The sequence below is a fragment of the Agelaius phoeniceus genome, chromosome 26 (genome assembly GCF_051311805.1).
Source record: "Agelaius phoeniceus isolate bAgePho1 chromosome 26, bAgePho1.hap1, whole genome shotgun sequence".
Lineage (NCBI taxonomy): Eukaryota > Metazoa > Chordata > Aves > Passeriformes > Icteridae > Agelaius > Agelaius phoeniceus.
In genome coordinates, this window is record NC_135290.1 from 2,344,817 (window position 1) to 2,360,904 (window position 16,088).

General features: G+C 58.5%; 1 protein-coding gene across 5 annotated transcripts; it reads left to right on the plus strand.

Annotated features, from left to right (window-relative positions):
* Nucleotides 1-118: 118 nt before the first annotated feature.
* Nucleotides 119-16,014, plus strand: KCNH4 (potassium voltage-gated channel subfamily H member 4). Of its 5 annotated transcripts, none has more exons than XM_077190853.1 (16): nt 122-527; nt 2,870-3,103; nt 3,963-4,094; nt 4,206-4,348; nt 5,223-5,466; nt 6,415-6,572; nt 7,507-7,714; nt 8,231-8,425; nt 9,450-9,649; nt 10,803-11,052; nt 11,527-11,741; nt 12,402-12,449; nt 13,220-13,581; nt 13,684-13,784; nt 14,930-15,009; nt 15,095-15,638. In XM_077190853.1, the coding sequence occupies exons 1-16, from the start codon at nt 452-454 to the stop codon at nt 15,524-15,526; spliced, it is 3,078 nt and encodes a 1,025-aa protein (XP_077046968.1). In that variant the 5' UTR covers nt 122-451; the 3' UTR covers nt 15,527-15,638. The 5 variants fall into 5 exon arrangements, with proteins under 5 accessions (XP_077046965.1, XP_077046966.1, XP_077046967.1 ...); XM_077190854.1 differs by having other exon boundaries at nt 14,933-15,009; XM_077190850.1 differs by having other exon boundaries at nt 119-527; nt 14,930-16,014.
* The last annotated feature ends 74 nt before the right edge of the window (nt 16,015-16,088 follow it).

Here is a 16,088-nt window from a genome sequence, read left to right on the forward strand (position 1 = left end):
CAGATCGGTGTGAGGACAGCTCGGTGTGAGGGCAGCTCGGTGCGGGGGCAGATCGGTGCCGGAGCGAGTTCCTTCCCCCGCGGGGCTGGGACTGGGCTCATGCAGAGCGTTATCCGCGGCGCTGCCCTGGTGTGTGCCCGTGTGCGGTACCAGGACAGAGTTTAACCGAGGTGCGGCGCCTCCCGCTCCTTCTGCAGCCCCCGTAAGCCCGACAGGACCGGGGGTGAGCGGCTCCCGCGGCCGGGCAGCTCCCGGGGCCTCCCGGTGCGGCGGCTCCCGAGCCCCCCCAGGCCAGCCCGCCGTGCCCGCGGGTGCCCGACGGTGCCGAGGCCCCTCCCGGTGCCGGGGCGGGGCGGGGGCGGGGCGGGAGCCCCGGGCGGGCCGGGATCAGCCCGCGGTGCTGCGGAGGGGCCGGGGGCGGCGGAGGCAGCCCGGCCGGTGGGGCGGGACGATGCCGGTGATGAAGGGGCTGCTGGCGCCGCAGAACACCTTCCTGGACACCATCGCCACCCGCTTCGATGGCACACGTAGGGCTGGGCTGGGACCGGGGAGGGGCCGTGGGGGGAAACCGGGTGGGGGAAGCCGGTGCTCGGTAGGAGACGGCGAACGGGACGGGGATCGCCCGGCCCCGCTGATCCGGTGTGCCACGGCCACCCACGCGCTGTACGGGACCGTCCCGTATTGGGCTCGGTGCTTCGGTACTCCCCGTGCCCGTGTCCCGGGCCGCCCCCGCTGCCGGTGCCGCTCGGTGTCGCCGCAGCCGCGCTCAGCACCAGGGACAGATCCCGGTGCCTGCGGGAGCACCGGAGAGGGCACGGTCGGTCTCAATAGACCCGGGCTGAGCCGGGATCCCCGGGCCCCTGTCCCGTGCCCGGGTGGTGCCGGTGTCCCCGGGCGCTGAGCTGCTCTCGGTGTCCATGTGCCGGGCCGGGATGGATTGAAGCCGGGATGGATTGAAGCCGGGATGGATTGAAGCCGGGATGGGTGATACCCAGGTACCACATGCCACCAGCACTGCTGGCACCATGAAGCCACCCAGGGATGGGCCGTGTTCATGACTGATCTCAGCTTCCCCTCTAAAACACCTGCAGCAGGTGTGTCCCGGGCCAGCTGCCTGCATGGCTGAGCATCTCCTCTCTTGCTGAGCATGATTGGCATGGAGATGGCACTGGGAGCCTGCAGCCACCTCGCAGGGCACTATCGAGGCACTTGGAGCACTCTGAGCATGTGTTTGCTGCCATGCTGAGATGCCTCCAAGCCTGGAGTGACACGGGGCAGCCCTGGGGGCACAGGGGGTCATTTACCCAGGAAAGCTGAAATTTGGGATGTTACCCTTGGGCTGCAATGTGTGAGAAATCTCTCTTCCCCAATCTGAGCTGTGCCTGGAGGTGACAGGGCAGAACCACATGTTCCTCATGGTGGTGATCCCACTGTCCCTCCAGAGGGGCAGAGCTCATGGATCAGGCTCTCCAAGGGAAACTACCTGCAACACCAGGACCAAAACCTTGGGAATTTGCCCCAGAGAGCCTAGCATTGCCTCCAGTGTCCTGGCAGTCCCCTGTCCAAGGCTGCCCAACCACATCTGCCGGGCACTTTTAAACAGTGCGGGGCTTTGCGGGTTTGATGTGCCTCTTATCGGCTTTATCTGCCATGGAGAGGGGTTTAGGGCAGTGATACTCCGTGGGGAGTTAACCCTGCCTGTTCCAGCAGCTGCAGCTCTGGGCCCCGGGGCACCCAACCAGGCACCGTGCCCACCGTGGCTGGGGTCTGCAGCCTGCCAGGGCCGCATCCTCCAGCTCAGCCAGCCACTCCCAAATGCAAACCCTTGTTTTCAGTTCTAATAACACATCCTGGATATCACCATAATCCCGGCTTCCCAGAGCCAAAATCTGGCCTTAGTCACAGCTTCAGGCTATTTTTGCTTCTCCGAGCTAATCCTGGGCTGAGCTGTGCTGTGGTGGCCCCACGGCACCTCCATCAGCCAGGGCTGCCTGGGGTTGCCTCCCCTCCCTCCCACAGCCTCTTGCTGCCTTTGCCTGGCCCTGGCACCACTCTGCCCATGATGTGCGGGTGCTGGCATCGCTGTGGGCTCATTTCTTCTGTGAGAGGGGCAGAGCACATCCACCTGATCCTGGCTGTGTGATACAAGGGTTCTGTGCTGGGCAGAACCAGAGACCAATTTGGGGCTGGGGATACCCTGTTTTGCCCGTGGTTCCACCACAGTCTGTGCCAGCTGCACAGCCTCTTCCTTGGCACCCTCTGTCCCACTGTGGGGCAGGGCTGGGGGGCAGAACAGCTCCTCTGTGACTGGGCAGGGCACAGGGCTGGCAGCACTTTGCTGTGGCTGGTGCCACCTCCCACCACTGGGCTGGGTGATGCTGGGGAGTCCCTGTGCTGCTAGAGGATGAGGATGCTGCAGTTCATCCCTGGCTGATGGCGCCTGGGTGCTGGCCCTTGATGGTTTTTCTCCCACCCTCTCAGCTGGTTTCTCAGCACCCCACACCTCTGGGGATCTCAGCACCACAGCTGGGCACCCCTGGGCTGGGCACGCCCAGCTGGGAGCTGCTGCTCCCACTAAGCTCCCTGAGCCCTGGCAGAGTGGCAGATGGTGAGGGGGAGGCGTGAGCTGCCTCGCGTGGGCGATGGGGGCCAGGAGACAGATCCAGCCTCCTTCCCCTTCCACTACTCGTGGCTGGGGTCCTGCCTGGGCTGGACAGGGGGTGAACAAGCTCTGGGAGCATCTGGGGACAACCAGCAGCCACATGGAGCTCTGGCTTCACCTCCCAGAGCGGGGCTGGGAGTGCTGGGCTGCTGTTTGTGCCCCCTGAGGTGGCCCCAAGGCCTCGGGGTCAGCTGTGTCTCCTTTCAGACAGCAACTTCATCCTGGCAAACGCTCAGGGCCGCTGTGGCTTCCCCATCGTGTACTGCTCCGATGGCTTCTGCGACCTCACCGGCTTCGCGCGCACCGAGGTCATGCAGAAGAACTGCAGCTGCCGCTTCCTCTGCGGGGCTGACACCAGCGAGCCCGCCCTGCAGGGCATTGAGAAGGCCCTGGACAGCAGGCAGGAGTACCAGACTGAGGTCTGCTTCTACAAAAAAAGTGGTGAGTGGCACGTAGGGCTGGGTACTGGCCACAGCTCCAGCTGGGATTTGGCCCCGTCGTGGTCTCGTGGTGTCTCGGTTTGGAAAGACAGGAGTCTGCTAAGGAAGGCAGGAGCCTGCCCTGAAATGGAGAATGTGAACCCTCCCCACCCCTCTGAATTGCTATAAATTTTAAATTAAGGGGGGCTCTCAGGCAAAATATATGGGAGCAGGAAATAACAGTTCTTTAATAGGGAAGAAAATAAAAGGATAAAATAAACAATGCAGCAAACTAAAACAACACTGACAGAGTCAGAACCCAGCCTGACACCCTGTGGGTCAGGGTGTTGGCAGCAGTCCCATTGGAATTGTGGCTCAGCCCTCCTGCAGTGCCAGGGGTGGTTCTGCTGGAGCAGGGATCCTGTAGAAAGGTGCAGTCTCTGCCTCTGCAGATCCAGGGGAAGAGGCAGCTGCTGCTCCTCTGGGAAATCCAGTGCAGAAGCTGTGCTGGTGTTCCAGAATCTCCAGATTATATCAGGGTAGGAATGCTTGGCTGGTGTTCCAGAATCTCCAGATTATATCCAGGCAGGAATGCTTGGCTCCTCCCTCTGGGCTCCCATCTGCCAATGGGATGCTGTAGTTCTTATCAGCCATGCAGGGACATTCCATAGCTGTTATCAGCAGTGTCCCCTCCTGAGGGAGGAGTGATTGTGATCACTCACAGAGAGAGATAAGGCAAACTGCCCACTTGACAAAAGACAGCTGCCATACAGCTGGTAATAGAACACACCTTGCCTTGCAACCTGGACCGCATGGCCTGGGGGAAGCTGCTGAGCAGTGAGGGAGCTGCCCTGCCCTCACCAACTCTCTCCTGCACCCAGGAGCTGCCTTCTGGTGCCTGCTGGACATCATGCCCATCAAGAATGAAAAGGGGGAGGTGGTGCTCTTCCTCTTCTCCTTCAAGGACATCACAGAGAGCCGAGGCAGGAGCTGCCCTGGTGACAAGAAGGAGGGTGAGCCGTGGCTGTAGAATGGGAGCAGTGTGAGCAGTGGGCACGTGGCAAAGGGGCTCCCTGTTCCCTGGTGGGGAACAGCACTAACTCAGCATGCCTTGTCCACTGCAGAGAAGCAGAGGAGTGAGAAACAGAGGAGCAAGAAGCCTGGGAGCTCTCACCTGAGGGCTGCACGGAGGCAGGGCCGGACCATGCTGCACCAGCTCAGCAGCCAGTTTGTCCGGAGGGACCGTGGAGAGATGAAAATCAACCGTGTAAGGAGCTGGGGGACCCTCAGTGCCTCCTGTGCTGGGGCTGTGGTGAGCTGGCAGTGCAGCAGCTCTCCTGAGAGCAGAGCCCAGCCTCACTGGGATGCTGTTCCCATGCACGTCTCTGCCTGGCCTGCCAAGTACTGAAATTCCCCCCAGCTCTGGCAGCCACGCTGTACCCAGGCTGCACTTGTGTTTGGTTGGCAGCAGGAGAACCCAGTGGGTGCCCAGAGCTGCTTGTTGAGACAGCAGAGCTGGCAGCTCTGGCAGAGCTGTGCCTCTCCTCATATATTCACTGTCAGGAAACCCCAGTGCTGGCTCTGAGTGCAGCCACACCGGCTCTGGGGAGTGCTGTTACCAGGGTGCCAGAGCTGTGGAGCTGCCAGGTGAAGTACAGTCCTGTGCCAGCCCCTTTGCACAGCTGCTGTGCCCAGTACAGGGCACCACCTACAGTTGTGGGGCCAGAGAGAGGGTCTGAGAGCTGCTGGGTCCCAGAGCTGATGAGCAGGCAAAGGGTAGCAGTGCACCGGTCTTGAATTTTGAGGATTTGGGTGGGATGGCCCTGGCACTGCCGTCACCTCTCCCCTCCTCTGCCCCAGCATGGGAATTCCATGTGCCTGAAACCATCTCTGCACCTGAGATGGTGCCAGGCAGCAGCTGGCATTGCCAGGGGATCACTGCTAATAGCAATGACATTGCATTAATTGACGTGCTGCAATCAGGGGTTCTGTGCCCATCCCACAGTGCAGGAAAAGGGGGTCATCACCCTGGCATCAGGGGGTGCCAGCTGGCTGGCAGGACTCAGGGGAAGGGGTGGCTGTGGTGGCCTTCACCCCTTGTGTGGGATGACCCCTGTCCCACCCCACGTTTGCCCCTGCAGAACGTGTTTGAGAACAAGCCGTCCATCCCCGAGTACAAGGTGGCCTCGGTGCAGAAATCCCGCTTCATCCTGCTCCACTACAGCATCTTCAAGGCTCTCTGGGACTGGCTGATCCTGCTGGCCACCTTCTACGTGGCTATCACTGTCCCCTACAACGTCTGCTTCACGGGCACGGAGGACAGCCTGTCAGCTGCCCGCAGCACCATCGTCAGCGACATCGCCGTGGAGATGCTCTTCATCCTGGGTAGGTCTGAGCACGGATCCAGGGTACAGGACATGTGGGGCAGGGATCAGGGGTGATGGAGAGGTGTCTTGGTTTGGAAAGACAGGAGTCTGCTAAGGAAGGCAGGAACCTGCCCTGAAATGGAGAAAATTATTATTTTTTTTGAAAATTAATCCTCCCCCTCTGAATTGCTATAAATTTTAAATTAAGGGGGGCTCTCAGGCAAAAAAAATATGGGAGCAGGAAATAACAGTTCTTTAATAGGGAAGAAAATAAAAGGATGAAATAAACAATGCAGCAAACTAAAACAACACTGACAGAGTCAGAACCCAGCCTGACACCCTGTGGGTCAGGGTGTTGGCAGCAGTCCCATTGGAATTGTGGCTCAGCCCTCCTGCAGTGTCAGGGCTGGTTCTGCTGGAGCAGGGATCCTGGAGAAAGGTGCAGTCTCTTCCTCTGAAGATCCAGGGGAAAAGGCAGCTGCTGTTCCTCTGGGGAATCCAGTGCAGAAGCTGTGCTGGTGTTCCAGAATCTCCAGATTATATCAGGGTAGGAATGCTTGGCTGGTGTTCCAGAATCTCCAGATTATACCCAGGTAGGAATGCTTGGCTCCTCCCCCTGGGCTCACATCTCCCAATGGGATGCAGTAGTTCTTATCAGCCATGCAGGGACATTCAGTAGCTGTTATCAGCAGGTGTCTCCCCAGGAGGGAGGAGTGATTGTGGTCACTCAGAGAGAAATAAGGCAAACTGCCCAAAAGACAATTTTGACAAAGGACAGCTGCCATACAGCTGGTAATAGAACACATCTTGCCTTGCAATCTGGAACAAGAGGGGAGATGGGATTGCTGTGCCCCTGCTGTTGGCCCTGGGCACACCAGAAGTGACACCAATGCTGGCTGTGGACACTGGCTTAGCTCTGCCAGCCACAGGAGGGGTGCTGAGGGCTGGTCCTGCTCTCCTGGGGCAGATATCATCCTCAACTTCCGGACAACATACGTCAGCCAGTCGGGCCAGGTTGTGTACGACCCTCGCTCCATCTGCATCCACTACGTGGCCACCTGGTTCTTTGTGGATCTGATTGCTGCTCTGCCCTTCGACCTGCTCTACATCTTCAACGTGACCGTGGTGAGTGCTGCTGGCACAAACACAGCCCTCGACAGCAAAGCTGCTGCCCACCTCCCTGCCCCTCTCCAACACCCACATCTCCTGGGGGTACTTGGTGCCCTGACACCCCACGACTATGGGAATAATTACCAATATAGCTGGATGGGACGTGCCTGGGCTTGTCTGGCCCTTGCTGCTTGACCAAAAGGCGGAAACTGTGGTGATCTCACCCCAGAGACACCTTTGGCTGGCTGGATGCTGCAGCTGGGCACATGGGGACAAGTGATTTGGAGAATTGTTTACCCAGACATTCAGGAGCTCAGGTTTCCCTCTGGCAGAGAAGCTTTAAGGCGACGGTGAAGGAAAGGAGTTGGTTCTGATGGAGGGTTTGGATCCAGAGCTTTATTCTGGCCCACAGGCCTCTGAATCCAGCAACAGCTCCAACAGAACTCCCTGACCCTGTGGTTGCTGCTCCTTTGAACCCCGGGAGAGGGGCAGGGAAGGGGTAGGGAGCCACCGACCAGGTATGGGAGGGGGAAATCTCAAGGGACAAAGGACACCTGGATGGCCCAATGTCCCCCCAGGGGTAGAGGGCATCTTTTGAATTCTGCCAATCACTTGATGCCTTCTGGAATGCCAGGACTGCCAGACAGTGCTGGGAGGGAAAGGAGAGGTGACTGACACTCCTGGGGAAGGAATCTTCAGGGAGAAACCCGGGCTATCTGAGGCAAACCACGACATCACACCGCAACACACGACCCTGGCTGCCTGCTGGGTGTTGGGCACGGGGCTGCAGGGCTGGTTGGGATGAGCTGCCTCTGCCTTGCCCTGCTCCCCATCACCCTCCTGGCAGCTGTGGGGTTCACAAAGGGTTCCTGCCCTAGGGGTGGTGTTGGGGTCCCTTTTCATCCCTGCCTGCAGCTACCCCAGGTTCCCCTCCCTGCCTGCCCCCCAGACCTCGCTGGTTCACCTGCTGAAGACGGTGCGGCTGCTGCGGCTGCTGCGGCTGCTGCAGAAGCTGGACCGCTACTCGCAGTACAGCGCCATGGTGCTGACCCTGCTCATGTCCATGTTTGCCCTGCTGGCCCACTGGATGGCCTGCATCTGGTACGTCATCGGCCGCCAGGAGCTGGAGAGCAACGACCCCCGCACCTGGGACATCGGTGAGTGAGGGCTGGGGGCAGCTCAGGCACTGGGATCCCCCCTGTGCTGTGGGGCAGCAGATCCAGGGGTGCAGCACTCTCAGGTGGCCCCTGCAGTGCTAACCCTGGGCTGTGCTTGGCAGGCTGGATGCCCAAACTGGGCAAGAGGTGTTCTTGGGGCACTGGGATGCCCCCTGTGCTGTGGGGCAGCAGAGCCAGGGGTGCAGCGCTCTCAGCTGGCTCCTGTAGTGCTAACCCAGGGCTGTGCTTGGCAGGCTGGCTGCCCAAACTGGACAAGAGGTGTTCTTGGCCACTGGGATCCCCCCTGTGCTGTGGGGCAGCAGAGCCAGGGGTGCACACTCTCAGCTGGCCCCTGCAGTGCTAACCCCGGGCTGTGCTTGGCAGGCTGGCTGCCCAAACTGGGCAAGAGGTGTTCTTGGGGCACTGGGATCCCCCCTGTGCTGTGGGGCAGCAGAGCCAGGGGTGCAGCGCTCTCAGCTGGCCCCTGCAGTGCTAACCCCGGGCTGTGCTTGGCAGGCTGGCTGCACGAGCTGGGCAAGAGGCTGGAGGCTCCCTACATCAACAATTCGCTGGGGGGCCCCTCCATCCGCAGCGCCTACATCGCCTCCCTCTACTTCACCCTCAGCAGCCTGACCAGCGTGGGCTTTGGGAATGTTTGTGCCAACACCGACACCGAGAAGATCTTCTCCATCTGCACCATGCTCATTGGGGGTGAGGCGGGCAGCGGGGCCGGGCAGGGCGCTCACCTGGGGCTGCCAGAGGGTTGTGTCCCTGGCAGGGCGCTGGGGGAGGTGGTGGGATTGTGAGAGAGACCTGAGAGACAGCCCTGGGCTGGGTTTGGGGAGCAGTCCCCCCACCATGCTGTGCCCACAGCTGCCCTGTATAGTTTTGCAGACACCCCCAAGAAGGGGAGAGAATGATGCATCTGACTCCATGGATATCAGAAGGCTAATTAATTTCTTTATTATACTATATTATTCTATATGATATTACACTATTACTACATTACACTATTACTACATTACACTATTACTATATTACACTATATTATTACTATATTACACTATATTCCTTCGAGGGGATGGAGGCAATGATGCATCTGACTCCATCTTATCAGAAGGCTAATGAATTACTTTATTATACTATATTATTCTATACTATATTACTGTACTATATTACACTATTACTATATTGCACTATATTATTACTATATTACACTATGTTACACTATATTACACTATGTTATTACTATTATAATTAATATAATTATTATATATATTACACTATATTCCCTCGAGGGGAGGGGGGGAATGATGCATCTGGATGGATATCAGAAGGCTAATGGATTACTTTATTATATTATATTATTCTATACTATATTACACTATGTTACATTACATCTAAACTGAACCTGCCAAGCACTCAACTCTGCACACAACTGCACATAAAACTCATGAATGTCAGTGACAGTCCTGACACACACACACACACACACCTGGCCCTGACAGGCCAGGGAAACAAAACACCATCACTGTGGGTAAACAATCTCCATATTGCATTCCACTTTGGCACAAACACAGGCAACACAGCAAACGATAAGAATTGTTTCTCCTTTCTCTGATGTTCAGAGAATGTGAAACCCAGAATAATATTCTCGGGAGGAATTTTGTGCCTTGCTTTTCTCCGTGAGGAGAAATGTGAGGAGCAATCAGGCTGCCCTCCCTCCCGCCCCCAGCGCTGATGCACGCCGTGGTGTTCGGCAATGTCACGGCCATCATCCAGCGCATGTACTCGCGCCGCTCGCTCTACCACACCCGCATGAAGGACCTCAAGGACTTCATCCGTGTCCACCACCTGCCCCAGCAGCTCAAGCAGAGGATGCTGGAGTACTTCCAGACCACCTGGTCGGTGAACAACGGCATTGATGCTAATGAGGTAGGAGGTGTTGGTGGGGCTTGGCCAGCATCCCTCCAGCCCTGACCTGTGCCTATCCAGGGAGCAGTGGGGCTGGCATAAACCCGACTGCCTGCTGGGCTGATCTTGCTCCCGAGCAGGCAGCACGGGCCAGATAACTCAATCCTTCCTGGGGACAGAGTGTCCGAGTACCCAGGCTGCTCGTAGCCGTTGGCTACCTTAGCAAGCCCAAAGGATATCAGCTCTTTAGTGATTATCAGCTCTCTTAGGATTCCAGCTCTTTGCTTGCTAAGGCGCCTTGCAGGCTAGTTGGGAAGCAGATGTGAAAGAGGAGAAGAAAACGTCCTGGGGTTCCACAGTGATGGTTTTATTGAGGAGTCTGTGAAGGGTTCCAGTGACAGCTCTTCTTCTGCCAAATGGGCTAAAACAGCCCCTTTTTATAGGGTGTAAAGGGATCCAAACTTGTCCAATAGTAGGGGTTAGGGGAAAGTGACCTGTGGGGTTGCAGAGACAAGCTGGGGTCCGAAAGGCGGAAGACAGGAGCTTATTTTGCTATTTCATCATAACTCAGCAATTCCTATCGTTAAGCCTCGGCCTTCCATGGGGCCATAGCCAGCTTGGGGCCTGCTACACTGGCAGGGCCAGCTCAGAGTGGTGCTGGAGGGACCAGCTCTGGAGCAAATTGCTGCCAGCACGGGGAGCAGGACAGGCATATGGAGCAGAAACAGCTGATTACCACAGTGCCCACCTCTGCTGAGACACTGGGGCAGCTCAGCAGCAAAATTCCCCACTCTGGAGGGGAACCTGTCCCTTGGGGCTGCAGGAAAGCTGCTCCCTGCCCCTCGTGCCCACAGCCCCGGTGTCGCTACAGGACATAAAAGAACACAAGCGCACACCACTGTTCTCAAGGTGAAGAAAAAGGGAAGTTTATTTTCTGACTCTAACATTTATAGTTTTCCAAGAGTGACAGTTGATTGGAGGGTGACAGTGCCACCTCTCCAATGACACTGGACAAACTAACAATCTATTAACTTTTTCTTCTTCTATAAAGGAATGCAAAACAACGAGTCATTTACAGAAAGTGTGTGAGAAAGCTTGCTATAAGAATGTCAGCATCAGAAGGCTTAGAAAATTTTAAAAAACCAGAGTGACACCCCGGCTCCTCTGTCCCCAGCTGCTCCACGATTTCCCCGACGAGCTGCGTGCGGATGTGGCCATGCACCTCAACAAGGACATCCTGCAGCTGCCCATCTTCGAGACTGCCAGCCGGGGCTGCCTCCGCTCCCTGTCCCTGCACATCAAAACCTCCTTCTGTGCCCCGGGGGAGTACCTGCTGCGCCAGGGTGATGCCTTGCAGGCCAACTACTTCGTCTGCTCCGGCTCCCTGGAGGTGCTGAAGGACAACGTGGTGCTGGCCATCCTGGGTGAGGGCATGTGGCGTGGGCTCTGCCCCAGGGTGAGGGGTGAGGGTGTGACCGTGGTGTTCACAGGGGTCTGAGGATGAGGGAAGAGATGAGGATCTGACTCCATGTTTCAGAAGGCTTGATTTATTATTTTATGATATATATAATATTAAAACTATACTAAAAGAATAGATGAAAGGATTTCATCAGAAGGCTGGCTAAGAATAGAAAAAGAAAGAATTATAACAAAGGCTTGTGGCTTGGACTCTCTGTCTGAGCCAGCTCCCTGTGATTTGCCATTAATTAGAAACAACCAACATGGGCTAATCAAAGACCCACCTGTTGCATTCCACAGCAGCAGATAACCAGTGTTTACATTTTGTTCCTGAGGCCTCTCAGCTTCTCAGGAGGAAAAAATCCTAAGGAAAGGATTTTTCATAAAAGATGTCTGTGTCAGTGAGGGGCTCGTGTCACTGAGCCCAGCCCCTCCTGCAGGCAAAGGGGATTTGATTGGAGCTGACCTGTGCAGAACGGACCAGGTGATCAAGACCAACGCGGATGTGAAGGCTCTGACCTACTGCGACCTTCAGCACATCGGCCTGCGGGGGCTCTGTGAGGTGCTGCAGCTCTACCCCGAGTACGCCAGCAAGTTCACAGCTGACATCCACCAGGACCTGACCTTCAACCTGCGCGAGGGCAGCGAGATGGAGGTGGGTGCGTGTCCCCCTGCTCTGCCCCTTGCTGTGCTCGCAGCCCTGGGGCTGGGCACGGCCGTGGAAGGGCAGTCTGTGCACTCAGGGTGCAAGGCTGGGGAAGGGGCTGCAGCTCTGCCACCCTGGCACGCAGGTATGTCCTGTCCTGGCTCTGTGCGACCCAGGGAATTGGCAGAGAGAGCCTTTGCCGTGCAGGAGGATGAGGCAGATGGAAGGCCTGGAAATGGGGTTGGAGAGAACTGGACAGATAGCCAAGGCAAAGCCCCCTGGAGTGAAGCACGCAGCTGGGTTTAGTCATGCTGATGGCTCCAGGGGGGATGTTCTGCTGCAGAAATGGCTCTGCTGCACTTTACCTCCCCCAGCTCTGTGAGAGAGGCTTGGAGCTCCTCTGGAGCATCTCCCTGGTACCCAGTTTCCCTCTGTGGTGGTGTGGGAGGGCTGTGCAGGGGCTGTGCTCCCCGTGTGCAGGGGCTGTGCAGGGGCTGTGTAGGGGCTGTGCAGGAGCTGTGATCCCCCTGTGCAGGGGCTGTGCAGGAGCTGTGTAGGGGCCATGCAGGAGCCGTGCAGGGGCTGTGTAGGGGCTGTGTAGGGGCCGTGCAGGGGCTGTGCAGGGACTCTCTCCTGCTGCTCAGCCGGCACCGTCTGCTCTCCCTGCAGGGGCTCTGCCGCTACTCCCGGTCCCCGAGGCTGCCGCAGGTGCCACAGGTTCGTCCCTCGCCGAGGCCGTGGGGGAGGATGGGGCAAGGGTGGCTGTGGCTGGGACCAGTCCTTATTGGGATATTGCCAATATAGCCATCAGGACGTGCCTGAGCTTGTCTGGCCTTGCTGCTGAACCAAATAGCGGCACTGTGGTGTTTCACCCCAGAGACACTTTTGGCCGGCTGGGTGTGTGGTGTTTCACCCCAGAGACACTTTTGGCTGGCTGGGTGTGTGGTGTTTCACCCCAGGGACACTTTTGGCTGGCTGGATGCTGCAGCTGGGCACTGCAGACAAGTCCAGGCCTGCAGGAGCTCTGGTGGTGGTGGGATGGAGCTTCCCCCCATAACAGGGTCTGCTCCTCAGGTTTCCCTCTGTGGAGAAGCTTTAAGGCCATGGTGAAGGAAAGGAGTCGGTTCTGATGGAGGGTTTGAATCCAGAGCTTTATTCTGGCCCACAGGCCTCTGAATGCAGCACCAGCTCCAATAGAACTCCCTGAGCCCGTGGTTGCTGTTCCTTTGAACCCTGGGGAGAGGGGCAGGGAAGGGGCAGGGAGCCACCAACCAGGTATAAGGGACAAAGGACACCTGGATGGCCCAGTGTCCCCAGGGGTAGAGGGCATCTCTGAATCTGTCAATCACTCGATGTCCTTCTGGAATGCCAGGACTGCCAGACAGTGCTGGGAGGGGAAAGGAGAGGTGACTGACACACCTGGCAGGGAATTATCAGAGACCCTGAAATCACAACGCAACAAGTCCTGACCTCCTCCCCTCCTGCAGCCTCGTCCAGAGAGCGGCGCTGCCCCGGAGAAGCCCCTTCCCTCCATCGTGGAGGATGAGGAGGAGCCCGACGAGGTTTTCCAGCAGTCCCCTGCCAGCAGCTCCCGCCGCAAGCTGCTGCTGCCGGCTCTGAGCAGCTCGGTGCGGCGCGGTTCCCTGAGCAGCCTCCTGGGCGATGAGCTGTGCCAGGTCTCAGCCCTGCGGCACAGCTGCCCCTCCCCGGCCCGCGGCAGCCGCAGCCCCTCTCCGCAGTGCCGGAGGGACAGCCGGCGGCTGGAGAGGGGCGGCGGTGTGGGCAGGAGGCCGGCCAAGCTGCTCATCCCCTCCCTGCACTCGTACGGCCCGCCCGACCTCAGCCCCAGGTAGGCGGGGAAGCGCGGGTGGGTTATCCCTGCCAGCCAGGCTGCCCAGGTGCTGGCACAGAGGGGGTGACACGGGGCAGCCCTCACCCCCTCCTGCTCCAGGGTCGTGGATGGCATTGAAGACAACGGGGGCACTTCGGAGTCACAAACCTTCTGCTTCAGCATGGAGCCACTGAGTGCGGCAAGGGACTCCCCCAGCTCAGGTACTGCCAGGAGTGTAGTAGGCTCATTTAACTCGGAGGCTCAAACCCTCTCCCTAGCTTAACTCAAACCATCCCCCATGACTAACTACCCTCTCTTAATCAACCTCATCACAGCCCTCTCCTGTGCCCTTCCAATCTGAATTGCAGCAGCCTTCCTCACGCTAGTAGAGCGCAAAATCTTCAGCTACATACAAGGCCAAAAGGGCCCAAATGGTGTTGGCCCTTTTGGGCTCCTACAGCCTCTAGCAGATGGAGTAAAACTATTTATCAAAGAGCCTATTTGACCATCAACATCCTCTCCAATCTTATTCATTGCAACCCCAATACCAGCCTTGCTTCTATCAATCTCAATCTGAACCCCACTGCCCCTTCCATTCTCCTTAGCAGACCTTAACCTAGGCCTACTCTTCCATGTCAAGCTTAGCAGGGCACTCCATCCTTCTCGGGTTTGCTGTTGTTAATTGCTGCCCCAGGATGTGCAGGGTGTCTCTGCTTCGGCTGAAGAACGAGTCTGGACTCTTCAGTTTTCGGTCTTGAGGTTGTTTATTCATTCTTATCTATAAAATTTTCTTTCTGCCCAGCTGAGATCTGCTCAGCAGGGCAGCCACAGGCACTCTGACCACCCCTGAGGTGGTGTTGTCCCTCTACACCACAAACCATGTACAACATATCTACACTTAATTCCCAATACCTATCACCCATGCCAGACAGTGCACTTCTACTCTAAACCAATCCCAAAGGGCCTACATCACTGCAGAAAATGGAGAACAAGAAGAAGAAGAAAGGCTGGACACGCCCAAGTTTCTCCATCTTGTCCCCCTAACCTCCATACCAAAAATCCTAAAATCTACATTTTCACCATGTGATAATTTTATTATTATACTATTCAAACCTGTGTGACTTTCAGGTCCTCATACAAAGTTGGTAACCCGCTCCAGGGGTCAAAATCAAATCCCCAGGTGTTCTGGGCTGCGTGCCAGGGTCCTGAGCCCCCCGGTGGGGTCCTTGGCAACTCTGGACACCCAGAGGAATGCACTGAGTTCTGACACTTCCTATGATCAGGCTGAGCTTCCCTGCTGGGCAAGGCCAAAGTGCCAGCCCTAGGGGTTGGCACAGCATCCCACCTCTGTCTGCATCCTCCCCAGCAGGGACTGACCCCGGCGGCCCAGCCCTGGTGATGGAGGCAGAGCAGATAAAGCAAAACATCAGCAGGCTCAACCAGGAGGTGTGCTGGGGATCACAGGTGGGTGCATGTCCCCAAAAACCCCGCGGGCATCGGCCGCTGCTCACTGCCGTGTGTCCTCTTGCAGATCAACCACCTCAACCAGGAGGTTTCTCACCTCAGCCGGCAGCTGCAGAGCATGATGGAGCTGCTCAAGGCTCACCTGGGCACCCCGCACCCGCCTGCCTGTCCCTGCCGCCTGCCCGCCGCCGTCCCGGTCCCCGCCTCGCCGCCGGTGCCGCCCAGCTCGCTCAGCTCGCCCACCGGCAGCCCCCGGGCCAAGCGCTGCCCGGTCCGCAGCCGCTCTGCCCACGCCGCCGCCCCGCACCCCGGGCTGGGCACCGAGGGGCCGCGCCCGCCGCGAGGGGACGGCCCCGACCCCCGCCGGGGCTCGGACTCGCAGCCGCCGCCGCCGCCGCCGCTGCCGCCGCGCTCCGCCCGCTCCTTCCCCGGTTGCTCGGCCGGCGCTTGGTGTCGCGCCCGCCCGCAGCCGCGCTCCGGTTCCACCAGCTCGCACTGACCCCGGTGGGAGCCTCCCCGGGGATCCGTGCTCCCGGGGATCACCGGGGCTCTCCGCTCCGGGTGACGCTGCCCGGGGATCACCGGGGCTCTCCGCTCCGGGTGACACTGCCCGGGGATCACCGGGGCTCTCCGCTCCGGGGGAGTCTGCCAGGGGTCCGTGCTCCTGGGGGTCACCGGGGCTCTCCGCTCCGGGTGACTCTGCCGGGGGTCCGTGCCCCCGGAGCCCCCCGGGACGCCGCGTTCCGGACACACGCAAGGATTTTGATACAGTTTTATACTCCGGCCCTCCGGGCCTTTTATGCAGCCCCGCTCGGGTCTCCCGGGGCTGTGGGACGTGGCGGGGCAGTGTACGGGTCTCCGGTGGGGTCTCCGGTTTGCCCGGGGGTCGCGGCCGCTGCCGCCCCTCCGCGGCTGTAGTTCGTGTTGTTCCGCCCCGCCTCTCCCACGCTCCCCGCAGCACCGAGAAATAAAGGCTCTATTTTTCCAGCCCAGGCTCCGCTCAGTCTCCGTCCGCCTCCACCCCACCCTGTCCGGGCCCCCCCGATTCCCCCACGGGGCCG